At 38.6% G+C, this 14,886-nt stretch overlaps 1 protein-coding gene and 1 long non-coding RNA gene across 4 annotated transcripts in view; one reads left to right on the top strand and one right to left on the bottom strand.

Annotated features, from left to right (window-relative positions):
- LOC136254306 (uncharacterized) overlaps positions 1-11,320 on the top strand; it is a 45,870-nt gene extending 34,550 nt beyond the window's left edge. For both annotated transcript variants that reach the window (XM_066046984.1, XM_066046983.1), the window contains one exon: positions 11,142-11,320. In XM_066046984.1, the coding sequence (XP_065903056.1) occupies positions 11,142-11,201 (60 nt within the window). In that variant the 3' untranslated portion in view covers positions 11,202-11,320. The remainder of the gene's footprint in view (positions 1-11,141) is intronic.
- Positions 2,851-4,933, bottom strand: LOC136254291 (uncharacterized). Of its 2 annotated transcripts, XR_010700422.1 has the most exons (7): positions 4,617-4,769; positions 4,405-4,564; positions 4,178-4,282; positions 3,809-3,873; positions 3,537-3,748; positions 3,049-3,113; positions 2,851-2,989 (listed from the first exon to the last, which is right to left on the bottom strand). It is a non-coding gene; the product is annotated as an uncharacterized lncRNA (long non-coding RNA). The 2 variants fall into 2 exon arrangements; XR_010700423.1 differs by having other exon boundaries at positions 4,405-4,933.
- Positions 11,321-14,886: the final 3,566 nt, after the last annotated feature.

Raw genomic sequence — 14,886 nt, 5'->3', positions numbered from 1 at the left:
ACATGTTAACATTCTCCGGTAGTAGACAGGCTCTTTTTTCATTTACTACATGTCCAGCCACACTAAATGGACGTTCTGATGGCACTGAGGTTGCTGGAATACATAAAAATTTCCTGGCTAACCGTGCTAACCATGGATAGTGTTTCTGATTGTCTCTCCACCATACTAGAGGGTTACCCACTGTACTAGGATCAATTTCAATGGCAATGTAATTGCTCATTTCCCTTTCTACTTCAGCTTTGATTCTTTCACTGTCTGATAGTGGTGCTCCTTCATCTTGAGATTTGGAATTAACAACATCATCCAACAAAGACATCAAGCCTTTCTTGGCCTTTTTAGATGGTGGAGGAGCATCATCATCATCAGTCAGATTAATAGTGCTTGTACTAGTATCAAGGCTGTTGCTATCATCATCATTCAACTCTTGTGCTTCTTCTTCCACAGAAGCAATTGTAAAGCTCTTGTCACTGTCAGTCATGAAAGCAAGGACTTTAAATCTAGGGTCAAGGAAGCATGCCTTGTTAATCAAGCTCATGACATCATCGTAACGATCTTTGAGATCACCCATCACAATCTTTTTCATTGTTTTAGCCAGTGAGGAATCTGAAGAATTTTCAACCAAATGTATTGACAAAAGCTTGTATAATAGTGGTCTTACGGCTGAAATGGTTACTAGTTTTTCACCACCCAGTGTCTCAGTGATCTCCACAATGGGTTGTAAAACTTCCAAAAATGTTTCCATTATTGAAATCTCAGCATCATTAGGCATAAAATCTGTTTTTTTAATTTCAATTAAGGTAGCATACAGTGGCTGACGCTGTTGAAGCAAACGTTTCAGCATGTAATACGATGAGTTCCACCGTGTAGTGACATCTTGAACCAAACTTAGTTCCTTAACATGCAAGTCTGTTTGTTTCTGCTTTAATACATATGAAGACTTAGAAGAGTGATGAAAATGGGTCACTACACGGCGGGCACGAGCAAGAGCTCTTGATATTTGTGGAATTTCCATAGCTTTCTTAACTCCAATTTGAAGAGTGTGGGCTAGACAACCAAAGCGAGGCCATGATAGTATTTCAGTTGCACAAACAATGTTTCGTGCATTATCAGTGGTTATAGACACAAGATCATCATCTTTAAGATCCCACCTTGCAAGGCTATCCTTTAACTCATCAGCTAAATTGACACCTGTGTGTTCCAATGGCATTTCAGCAGTGTCCAAAAGGTGAGCTTGTAGATTCCATAATTCATCAATATAATGCACAGTATGTGTAATATAACTATGGTTAGCACGGGAGGTCCAACCATCGGTGGTAAGTGAAAAATTCTTTAGACCACGGGCCATAGCAGCAGCAATCCTTGCTTTCTCACTCTGATAAATTTCTGGAATGTAATTCTGTGAGAAGGTCTTCCTATCAGGAACCAAGTATCTTGGCTCAAAAGTACGCAACATAGCCCGAAATCCCACATTGTTGACTATACTAATGGGCAACATATCCTTCGCTGTACAATGGCTTACTGATTGGTTAAGAGTTTTCCACCTTTTCGAGTTTGTTGACAGTGGCTCTAACTGACGGAAAGCTCCACTAATGGGTGGTTGGTTGGCAGACACGGCACTACACTTTTGACCAGTTGCCGTTTTGGCTTTTACTTTCAAATATTCCGAGCGGTGGTTGTATTCCAAATGAGAGATCATATTGGTGGTGTTTCCAAGATAGTTCATCTTCTTTGGGCAGAGCGTACAGTAGACTTCAGTCCACTTCTTTTTATCTTTCTCCAAGTACTGCCCATTTTCCGCTGGGAAGCCAAAGTATTCCCAAACAGGACTCTTTGCTTTTTCAAGCTTTAACAGTTCACGAGGACTATCGCGACACTCACTGCTTGAGTCACTGCTAGAATCACTACTCGCACCACTATAAGTGCTCATTTCACCATCAAGACTCACGGTAGTGAGTCGCGCGGCCAAGAAACTACAAAGCGCACGCCCAATTAAAAGACGCGCGGCTACTACTGTGAGTTATTTACGTGTAGGGCCGGTTTTGCAATATTAGTCCTAGATTACGCAACATCTCTCAATAGATTTGTATTGCGTTACGTGATAAAAAAATCTTTAGGAGTCGTCATCATCATAGTTTTCTTGCGACCTCGCTAAAATAAAAAAGTAACCATCGCAAAATAAAAAATAGGCGTATTTCACTTTATTTCTCTACCTTATGTTACAACTACTGTCACGTTATACCAGTCAACATAGTCGTGTTTGTATAGTCCATCTAGCACTGACATTATCCAATCCTGGTTTGCCTATACGCGTATTTTCTTCAATCAAACCTCTAATCCCTACAATAACTTTTAAAGGCACGACGTGGACACAAACTCTAATGCCTGATAAACAAGTTGTGACAACGTGCTGAACCGTAAGTTCCCTAGGGATGGCGTTTTAAGCAGAAATCTTTTAAATTCCATTTAGTGCCACACCCCATGCGAGCGTTTATAAATCGCCAGTTGTCTTATGGTGTGAAGAACAAAATCACTAGCGAAGGTGCTTTAAGCATACTCTTCAATTCTCTATTTACATGTAATTTTTAATAGATTAACCACAAAGGCCGATAAGGTGAATACAAAAGGTAACAAGCCTTTAGGGGTTACCACCTCTATGTAGTGTTTACCATGTAGCTTGTGTTGTGGCTTTCATTAAGTATTATGCACACGCAAATGGTGCAACAAAATTTTGTAATGGATTGCTCGAATGTGGTTGGTGGTGTTGTGGCTCGAATGTGGTTCGTAGTTTGCCAGTGACCATGTATGAGTTGGGGTTGTTCCACACAACTTACACAATATTCAAATTTCATGATGGCCATGAAAATTTCTTGCCATATGGTAAACATACAACAATGTGTAACACGTTAATCAACATCACATCAAGACTTGACTAAAAATAGTTCCAACAATAGTGATAATTTCTTGTATGTCAGCATGACGATACTGAGACCTGTAAAAGAATAAGCAGGCACTGAAGTTAACCTTAAATTAAACACTCATGCAACTGACCTGGAACATTGGTCGCAACACCAAAAACACTTGTTTCGATATCTGATGACACAATCCAGCAGGCACTGAATTAAAAGAGAATGTATAAAAAATCAATATGCCGGGCTGTATCAATAATAGCATGGATAATCAAAATGAACAAAAATTATATCCCAGGCTAAGTGAATGAATTAACATAACTGTTGGGTAAGCATGTCAAACCTGAACATTAGGACATTAGTCAAACAAAAGTACGCTATCACAACTTAGTCATAATACAATGTTTGTACCACTGGACTTCACACTGGTTGCCCAAAAATTGTGTCATTCCAGGACAACAGCATAATTATGAAACAAATAGTTACTACAACACAGAAGGCTTACTGTTGTACCGTCTACACTGATATACCATAATTTAAAAACATAACAGGTAGCTAGGCATTAAATACAATACACTTAACATCTGGGTACTAGGAAAAAATCACTAACATCACAACATGTAAACTGACCTAGAAATTAACACCCTTGATGCCACTACAGTCTACACTGGATATTTGTTTGAACCCATCAACACTATACCCGATACATCTGAGTAGACTGACCTGCAAATTCACATCACTAGTATACAGTGATAATTGATAACTACAAAAACAACAATTGCAATAATACAATTCTTCTGTACGTCAACTGACTTGAAATTCATGACACTCGATACCGAGACCTGTAAAAGAATAAGCAGGCACTGAAATCAACCTTAAATTAAACACACATGCAAACTGACCTGGAACATCGGTCGCAACACCAAAGATACCTGTTTCGATATCTGACGAAGCAATCCAGCAGGCACTGAATTAAAAAGAGAATGTGCAAAAAATCAATATGCCAGGCTGTACCAATAAAGGATGGATAATCAAAATGAACTAAAAATATGCCAGGCTGTACCAATAAAGGATGGATAATCAAAATGAACTAAAAAAATATATATCCCATATGCAGGTTAAGTGAGTAACATAACTGTTGAGTAAGCATGTAAACCAGAACATTAGGTCATTAGTCAAACAAAAGTACGCTATCACAAACTGGTCACTGATAATTGATAACTACAAAAAGAACAATTGCAATAATACAATTCCTCTGAACGTTAACTGACCTGAAATTCATGACACCTGTATCTTTGTTCTTGCATGGTCTCAACTTACATATGTACCATGATCACATTCAACTGCTAGTGGATAAACCAGTATGACCAGATGGCCTGCAAAAACCAACAAGCAGGTGTTAAATACAATACACCTAAAGCCTGGAATATGAAAAATATTATATAAGCATTATTCCACACTGATATAGTAATAGATTATAGGACGTTGTGGAACTTGCCTAAACGTGTAAACTTGAACAAGAGGACAACTGCATAATCTGGACACTTGGAATTGTCCAATACCTGATGAACAAGTTAGTACTAATGACATTCACTTCAACATTTTATCCCAGCTGGGTGAATCTCTTGTAACTGAGTAAAAAGGTGTTTATTTTCCACCTGCAACCAAAGTTCTACATTTCGATCTGTGGTTGAGTGTACATAAACTGACCAGGAAAATCAGTATGCCATAGCCGGGGTATGGAAATGGTTCCTTTCCTTCTGTTGTGACATTACTTACAGCTGACTGGTAAATGATCATCGATGTCCCTGTGGACCCCAACAATGAGTATATCAATAACTTCACAAGTTGGAACATGTGGTGGAATGAATTTCCTTTCAGCATCTGGTGGACAGGTCCATAAACCCTATCGCACAAATACGGTGAATCAGTGTGTGGCGATGTGACACGTTACACAAACTTCACTCCTCGTTTCGTTAGCATTCAAGACCGGCATATATCATAGAGCACCTCGATCAGTATTCTTGACTCTTACTTCTTCAAGCGTTGCTCAAGCGATGTAGTTTCTCACGAGGGGCTCGAGCTCATTAAAGTTGAGCCGATTAAAGTACGCCTCGCCATCTAGTTACATTCTTAAACCATTCAATTTAAAACCACGTATCACGAGTGTCCGCTTAAGGTAATTAGGGACTTTCCACGAGATTTCCCCTAAATAGATCACGTGTTAGTTGTCAATCCGGTGGATTCTGGTGGTATACATGGTTCAACAATGCGGTAAGTGTACATATGCTGTCAATAATTGTTTGTGCACTGCTAAACTAAGTTATTTTTGTGTGGTAAGTATGCTTGAGGAAGGGCCTGGGGGACGACACTAACGTTTTGACAGTAGTTGATGATGGCCAGGCAAAGAACTGCGAGAAGAACTACTGTGATAGTAGGGAAAAATTCCCACCCCTATAGCTCTGCCTAGGGGCATTATCTACAGCTACTGTATTATGTTGCCGATATGTACATTCAGGCCAAGAATAAAGGTGAAAGTGGTAGTAAGGCTCAATCCTATTATTCTGCTGAACAGGCAAGGGAGTCTGGGACTCTGGGGGCATGCTCCCTCAGGAAAGTATAAGTACTACAACTTTTTTGTTTTAATTGCTTCATCAAGTATAAAAATTTCAGTCAAAAGGTGATGATTGAGGCTCTGGTCTTATGCACTGGTTGGAGTGGTTGTATCGATACTGCACTGTGGCAACCTTGAGGGGTTAGTGCTGGCATCATCCTTGGCAATACTATTCTATCTCCCCGAGTCTTGATGATTGAGTCCTTCATTCCTTTCTCTGCTGCTCCAATCCTGAAGTTGTGACCACAGTCAAAAGGTGACGATCGAGGCTCTGGTCTTGCATCTATGCTGTACTGCAACACCCTTGAGGGGTTAGTACCGGCATTGTCCATCGCAATACTGTTCCATCTCCCATATACAAGTCTTGATGGTTGAGTCCTCTATTCCTTTCTCTGCTGCTCTAATCCTGAAGTTGTGACCAAAATAAAAAATGGTTATAACATGATAAATGATTATGGTGATAACAATTACAAATGTATTTATAGCTGTGTAGCAACTGTGAACTAATTAGTCACTTGCAAGTTTAATTAGGTGTCTGAAGCATTTAACATGCACAGATATGAGATATATTCGTCACATGCAGGCAGTAAAGATAGATTTACTCTAATAGAACAGTCATACTACACCGTAAATTCATACTTCCGAATTTACGGTGTTATGAAACAATCATTATTATGTATGGATTTTACTGACTCTCCAAGATAATATTCTGCATTAATGTTAATTGCTCATTTCCAAAAAAAAATTACCTTTTAAACCAAATGTAGAGTCTATCACTAACAAAAATGAGTGATATCCACCCCAAAAACACCTTCGCTGTAAAAAAGGTGTGCCCAAGAAACTACAAGTACCTGGAACCCAATGTAAAAAAAAACAAAAAGAAAACAGCTCAGCTGAAGTGAAAAGTAACTGGTAACTTAAAGAGCTGATATCTGAAGCGGCCAAGAATACAATTACTAAAGTTTAATCCATGCAAGAACACCTTGGCTATAAAACAGGTGTGTACATGAAAGTAACTGGCAACTGAAATGGCTGATATCTGAAGCGGCCAAGAATGAATGGTCATATACAACTAATTCAAAAATTTAACACTGAACTTTTATAATTTGGCTGTGTTCTATATTCACTCTTGCTGCATCGTAAAGTAATTTCTTTTAACTCTAATTGGCTGGTAATTTGGCCGCCTTTTTTTGCTCTATTATACTGACTATTAAAAAAGGCGGCCAAATTACCAGCCAATTAGAGTTAAAAGAAATTACTTTACGATGCAGCAAGAGTGAATATAGAACACAGCCGAATTATAAAGGTTCAGTGTTAAATTTTTGAATTAGTTGTATATGACCATTCATTCTTGGCCGCTTCAGATATCAGCCATTTCAGTTGCCAGTTACTTTCATGTACACACCTGTTTTATAGCCAAGGTGTTCTTGCATGGATTAAACTTTAGTAATTGTATTCTTGGCCGCTTCAGATATCAGCTCTTTAAGTTACCAGTTACTTTTCACTTCAGCTGAGCTGTTTTCTTTTTGTTTTTTTTACATTGGGTTCCAGGTACTTGTAGTTTCTTGGGCGCACCTTTTTTACAGCGAAGGTGTTTTTGGGGTGGTAGATAATACACGTAACAAGTTGATGTTGTGCTACTTCTAAAAACCAGGCGCCATGCAGCTAGCTAACTCATCTGGAATAACTATAGACAGTATATACTACTATGAATTAACCAACTATGTATTACTACTTTACAATATGGTAGTTTGGGTTGTGCAATAATATAATTTAGCTATTTCTCGTAATTCATGAAATATTCGTAATTCATTCAATTACGTTGCTATGCACTGCTAAGAAAGCGTTTGTTAAATAAACCACTTTTACCAACATATTACGCACAAAACTATCTTCTAAACTGTTTTATAGTGTGACTAACGTGTTTTTTCCCACAAATTCTCTCGACAAAGCCTCAAAGCTGCTCTTCATTTTCGTTCGCGTACGTAAGGGATACGCCCCCTTTCAACTCGAAGCGATAGGCTATTCCTGGCAGTGTACGAGGCCTGCACCGTTGTTTTTCAGTTGCTAAATGCCTGAAAACCTCAAGGGGATGGTAGTCTGAGGAAAGTCACCACACCCATATTTCAGTCCGCCGAAAAGAAACCACCTCAGAGCAAAATTCACCTGTGCAGAAGTTTAATACAGACTTCATTTCACTTTTACTTCTTACGTAAAAGCTGTTTTCACCGTTATTAAACGATTTTGCTCACGTGGGTGCGTACGGACAAACATAGGTAGATAGGTACAGACGATTGCGCGATCTTTGCAACAAAAACCGTCAAGCGAAAACCGAAAACGTGATCATTTGCTTTGAAAAGGTGCCGAATTACGTAACAAGCTCACGTTTCCATTGACTTCCTGTGTTGCATAGATTCCGCAATCGTCTGTACATAGGTACATAGGTAGATAGATAGGTACACACCGAGCCCGGTACACACACACACTTTTACGGAAACAATTACAGTAAACCAGGCGCACGCCCACAGCCGGCCTTCGGCCGGCTGTGGGCGTGCGCCTGGTTTAATAAAGGATTGGCAACGCGCTTATTAAACCTGTAGTGACGTCACGTACAATCCTCGTTACGGTTCGTCATCCAGTTAACGCGCCCTCTCACCCGTTGCTAAACACACTAGGCTGCTTCATTCCTTGTATCGTAGCAGGGTACTACTGAGTAGACGTAAAGCTTACTTCAAACGAACGTACAACTACTAAGGTGAGTATCTGATGTAATAAAATAGTGAAACGCACTGTCAGTTTTAACCCAGCACAAGATAAGGCCCAGGTGTACAGTGGAATCTCAGTTATCCAAATCTGTATGCCAAAATTGAATACTCTATTAGAGTAGCGAGTGTTCTATTAGAGAAGTTATTTTTCATACTTTGTAACTGAGTAACATTGTGTAAAGAGATTTTGTACAAACTTCAGTTATCAGGTATCTGAGCTGCAGGTGGTGCATAGGAGTTCAGATAACTAGTATAATATGTGTCCATTGTGTATATCAATTATTATAACAAAATGAACTAGTTAGACTTAGTTTCCAGCACTTGAAGGGAATGTCTATTTTTTGTGACAAAACACAAGGACGTCACTTGATATCCAGTGGATGGTATTTGCTGTGAGCTGCTACATTTATAGATATGCTCATCATTCCCTGTCTAAGCTTGAAGTCACAATACACTACTCTTTACCACCAACAGCTCCTTCATGTTGATAATATGCTCTGTTCCACTACACCTTTTATATCCCATTTTCACATACTTTGATGGCTAATGCCACATCTGAATTTGAGCTCATGCATATTTGCATAACACCACCATAACATTGAGCTCTCTTGTGCTGAATAGTAACTTGATGTTTCTCCTCATGGTACCACGACAAAACTCCAAAACCCAGCACAATGAAACAGCTTCAAACCATAGTTTGGGTAAGTGGTACGCCTACACAAAACAAAGCATGACACTCTACTAATGGTTACGATTAATTCTTTATACATTGTTCGGAAAAAAGCACTTTAGTTTCCTTGTTAAAACTCCAAAACTGTGAAAAGCCATGAAGCAGTGTAGAACATTTGCCAGTAGGTCCCACATCCCAATGTATAGCAGTCAAGGTAATTATGACTGTTGCAATCATTGCATTCAAGCACTAGTAGTAGTATTCATATCAGATAAAACAGCAGCAACATCACAACCCTCAGAGTCACAAATGACATGGGACTCTCACACACAATCTCAAAAGAAATCTTAAATTCTGAACTCTGGAATAACACAAAATCAGTGAGGCTTCCAGGTCCAGGATGGCTTGGAGTTAGCTAGATAAATGACTGATGGATGTTCCATTAATTGATCTGTGCAAAGAACACCTGCATCTCCATTGAGGCTGTCGGCTACTCCATTTTGTGCAATAATATAAGTGTGAAATCCAAGTAAAACCTAGATAAAGATTTATATTATTGAAATTCTAACAAACGCTTGAAATCCCTGAACATTACACAATTTAGAGATGTTGGTTGAGAGGTCTGTCACTCAGTGAAATTTTGTTGATCAAAGTTCAGAAATTTGTCATAACGATTACTTTTTTTGGATACTTTCCTCATACCTAAAACAACAGCCATTGCGAGATCTTTCATGTAAATATGGCCCCCTTGGTATGGTTTCCTACAAACAATTAGCCCCAGATATAAAAGGAAACCTCACCATTGAAATTCGCTTACTGCACTATTTAGTTGTTATGGTCATAGCACACAGTAACAGTTGTCAACAGCTCATGCATTATTAAGATAGCTGAATTTCGAGGATTTTCTGAGTGACTGACCCCTGGCATTGGTGACCCTAGTCACCCACGCAATACAACACACATGTGAACAACACGGCAAAAACAGAATGGAGTGTTCAGTGAACTCTTATCCTCCACCACACACATACACACAGCCTAAGCCGGCACCTGTACCTATTGCCACCCAAAAAACCAACACTGGGATGCCTGTGCACCACTCAGGCACTAGAGTCTTGTGCAGGGACTATATAGATCTCACAGGGAGAGGTCGCAGAACCCAAAGTTCCACAATGACCACTAAGTTGAGACAAGGACAGTGAGGCAGCATAGCCAAGTGGCTAGAGCACTAGCCTGGTAATTGAAAGGTTCCAGGTTTGGTTTCTGGTTTTGCAAATTTAGTGTTTCCTTGAGCAAGAAACTTTGTTCACATTGCTCCAGCTGTATACAGTTGGGGACCTGGTGAGCTGTCACAGCAACATCAATGGGTACCTGGCGTTTACTGGGGAAGCAAATTCCCAATATACATACAATATTCATCTCGAGCTCTCCATTAAAAAAAAACACATTGCCACTGGATACATAAGGTATTTGCTGCTGAAGCCCTAAACGAGCATACAATCGGCTTAAATCCTGGTTTACATAGTCCATCCTTATTATGGAGCGCATCGAATCCTTGATAGGATTCGATGCTCATGTGAAACGGTAAGACTCCATGACTCACCAAGCCGGTTGCTGCTGCGCCCAAAATCCGCTGGTTGATAGCTCACTACGATCGATACTGGTTACATGAGTAGTTCCTCTCTATTACTGGGTAGCGAAATAACAGCACTGGGAACGATAAAGCGGAGCATTCATGTCGGGTAGCCGTATCTATGACAATAGACGCGCATAAGTTACATAATAAGTCACGCAACCGTAACGAGGATTGTCTATTAGTTGCTATGCGCGTTGCCAATCCTTTATTATGTATATTATCTATGATTTCACTAACGCAGATAAAACAAAACAACACGAGGTGAATCACGAGATACATGATTACGTAAGCAATTGCATCATAATTAATTATCGTATAATAATCGATTACAAGGAATATAATATCGCTATCTCGATAACCCTTCATCCTATCGCGATAATCGTATTATCGCTATTATCGCACAGCCCTACTTAACATGCTTCCTAATCAGCACTGTATTTGATAAAAATCTGAATTACATGTTGGCAATGTTTAAATGTTTTAAATAATAATGTTATTGTTGAATGTTGAAAGTATATATTTTGCAATTATACAATATTTTTTTAAAAATTAGGTTAAGACTGCTTTTGAAGCTAAGGAACAGTTTGCAAGCCGAGGATGCATTATTTTGTAAAATGCAACACATGCTGTAATCAACTTTGTAATAAAATATAGAGCTGTTATGGAAATACTGTAATTTGTGTTCTATTATTTATAATGCATGTAACTAGCTATCTTTGGTATGTAAAGTCACTACTCCATATGACAATGTGCATTTGCAATGCCTTTCTTAATGTATGCTTACCATGATTTTAAATGGAACACATTTGGAGGATTCTTACAAGGGTGGTTGTTAAGTATTTGATAATGTTATCAGGAGGGTAGGGCATGCGTCCATTATGTAAGCTGGTCCATTTTTGACACAATGTGATAATTACATAGTTGTTGTATGTAGTTTATGATTGTATATGAATTCAATGTATGGAGGATGCATGCTTATGATCGTGCTTATGATGCATAAATTTAGAAGTTGAATATGCAGATTCATTTGTACTTAGGAATCCACTATAAGGAAAATCGGACATCAATCAAAGTTAACATTGAACATTCTACTTGACAATATTATGCTTGCTACAAAATGACAATAGTTCATCTGTTCTTAGTAAACATATCAGTGACAATTGTTAATGGCCCTTTACTTTTAGGGCACATAAATTTAATAGTTTGTTTGTTTCCCAAATGAGTTACCATTTTCCTTACCACACCTCAATGATTTTTTGTACTATTGGTGGGCTATTATGCAACTTATAATAAAGTTAGTAACTAGCTAGAGAAGAAAAGAAAGTAGCATTCTGGGTCATGTGAGCTATGGTATTCACGCTAGTGTATAATGTAAATAAAATTTAAATTCACCCACTCGCATTGCTATTTTGGAAGATGAGAACTTAATGATTAAGTTTATGTGGACTTATCTTGTGACATTAATTGGCATCACCTAAGTAACCATGTTAAAACTGCTTTTATTTTTACTCTATATAGATGCCATTGTCCAGTGTGTCTCATGTTCATGTCACAGATGATTGCATTATTTACAGGAAAATAAAACTAACCCACTGAGGCAATCACATTAAAGTAACTAGCTATATGGGAAGGTTTGTGGCATCTGAAATTCAGTATTAAACAAGGGTATGGTACTGTCAATAACTTTAAAAAGGAACCCACTACTGTTTGAATACTATACTTACATGATAACAAACTCTCTGTCACTCTGGCTTGCATTATATTAGCTGTTCTTCATCCACCATGTTGATGTTATTTGTAAAAATAAAAGCAAACTCTGTTTTGTTTTTAAAGAATGAGGATGCATTGTTATAGAAAAATTAAAATTACTCTTATAACTCATTTGTTAAACCAATACTCATGACAATTATGCAGCTCCAATATGAACACTCTATACAAGTTCCTATATCATACAGTACGGTAGTACTGTATATTAGGGATCATGGAGATTTGGGTTTTCCTAGCCAAAAAATCCACCCAAAAACCAGCTTCACAATTCCATCTTGGCAGTATCGGTTAGGTATAACCAAGCCCAAAAGTGTCTTCAGTACAATCCTATAGGCTTCCAATAAATTGTTACTAAAATTTATTCAATGGAATTTTCTACTGACTGACTGCCTGCCTGCCTGCCTGATGCCTTCAGGCAAGTGTAACTTGATAACGGCAAAGGCTATGGGCTTGATTTTTTCACTGTTCAACGTCACTTCATCCCGAGATGTGCCTTTTGGCATACCGCAGTACGTACAATGCACACATCATGGACTTACCTTTGTCTTCTTTTGTGTCCCATTTCTTTTTGCTGAGAGTCAAGGTGTAGATTCCACGGTAGCGCGATGCATGGCTTCCCTACAGTACGTTTGTAAACAGGAATCGTCCGATTTTTCTGTGGTGACAGGATGGATTGCAGAGACGATTTTAACACTGTTCTTCATTTGTAATGCTGTGTAACAGGCTGAAAACAGCTGAAAGTGAAGTGTAATGGTGGTTGCACTTTCGAGGCAGTAATTGATAGTTTGGGGCACGCAAATTGTCATATTTTTGTGGTGACTGGATTGTTTCAGAGACACTTCTTCCACTGTTTTTCATCTGTAGCACTTTGTAACGGGCTGAACATAGCTGAAAGCAAAGCATAATGGCCACTGCACTTTTGAAGCAGTATTTGACAGCTGGGGCACGCTCCGTTTAGACAAAAACATTTATTCTGACGCTATCCTTTCTTTTGATGCGGCATGCATGCAATAATAATGTTACAAAAATATTAAACAAACAAGTTTAAGGAAAAATTAGGAATTTTATAATTAGGGATTAAATGTTCACTAGTATATCTGCAGGCAACTTCCCTACTTTTTTCTATGATCCCTAATCGAACATAAAATTCCTAATTTTTCCTTAAACTTGTATATATATATAAATATATATATATATACACTACTTTCACACCTCACTTCAAAGGGAAGAGAAGGTGTATAAGTGGTATAATAGCACTGCTATCAGTGCTCAGGAATGCATTCCAAGCATTCTCAGAAATAATCCAATTCCTTTGATGAAACTGTGTGATCTCTGCTTTAATATAGCGACACTTCACAGAATTGATAGTGGGCTTTAGTTTTGTAAAGTGAGCCAAAGCATAGATCGTGAACTTGAGGAAGAAGATAGTTCATTGTTTTACTGAATGGAGAAGGTTGCAGGTTAGTTTATATTGCTGTTTTGATTGTATAGTCACGTGGCGATGTCCAGACACTAGGCGTAGCGCTTAATTGATTTGGCCATTAGTGCTACCATATTCACTACTTTAGTTTATTCATGGCTAGTAAAGTTAAGTACTTTGAATCAGTCTTCTTTAGATTGTTGTTTTGACACCTGGTGCAATGTCAGACGAGCGTAGTGACTGGAGGTGGCACTTAATTGAATAGGCCATTATAGCGCTGTAAACATACTTACTGCTTTAGTTTATTCATGGCTAGTATAGTAAGTACTTTATAGTGCACTTAAGCTTCATTATGAGCTGTTCAGCTCGCATTTGGGCTTCCTGTGTTTAATTGCGTACCCACAATCGAAGCGATCTGCATGCTCGTGTCGATACGCTTATGTTCGGCCTCTCAGCAGCAGTCTTGTCATTGCTTTTACGATGTTATCCACAATCAAAATTCACATGGTCCCATATAAATACACTAGAAAAGCATTCCTGCAGTTTCCCACACTTGCAGGTGAGGCACCCAAGTGCATGGGCACTTGTGATTTGCCTGAAATATACGCATGAGCATGAGGGCGCATATATATAGACGTCTATCATTAAGTTGCAGACCAATTCTGCACATTTGATTATAGAAACACATAGTATAGCAGGGGAGTTTCCAGGGGTTTCAGGAAACCCCCATTGAAATTGTCATTAGCAAGGAAAACTCAGGGCAGTGTGTTGCTATACTTGTTTTAATTTGTTGACAAACACAATATCAGCACAGGTACATCAATCTACATCATTACAGTAATGATCTGTGGGGGCACAGCCTCCCTCCCCAAGCAACTCCCCAAAACAATATTATGGCTATAAAAGATCAAGATACTCTAATAGAACAGTCAGTGAAATACTCTAATAGAACAGTCATCATATGTAACGGAAAATTTGCAGTACTGTTCCATGGGTACACTTAGCTTGCTAGGAATTTCAGAACCTCACTAGTGGCCTGATCACTACTTTGTTTTTACTGTGTTTAATTAACACTAAGACTACTGGATTTGACAATCTGCAAAACTAAATC

Source organism: Dysidea avara, chromosome 4 (assembly GCF_963678975.1).
Source record: "Dysidea avara chromosome 4, odDysAvar1.4, whole genome shotgun sequence".
In the NCBI taxonomy this organism is placed as follows: Eukaryota; Metazoa; Porifera; class Demospongiae; order Dictyoceratida; family Dysideidae; genus Dysidea; species Dysidea avara.
This window is presented reverse-complemented; position numbering and strand designations above follow the sequence as displayed.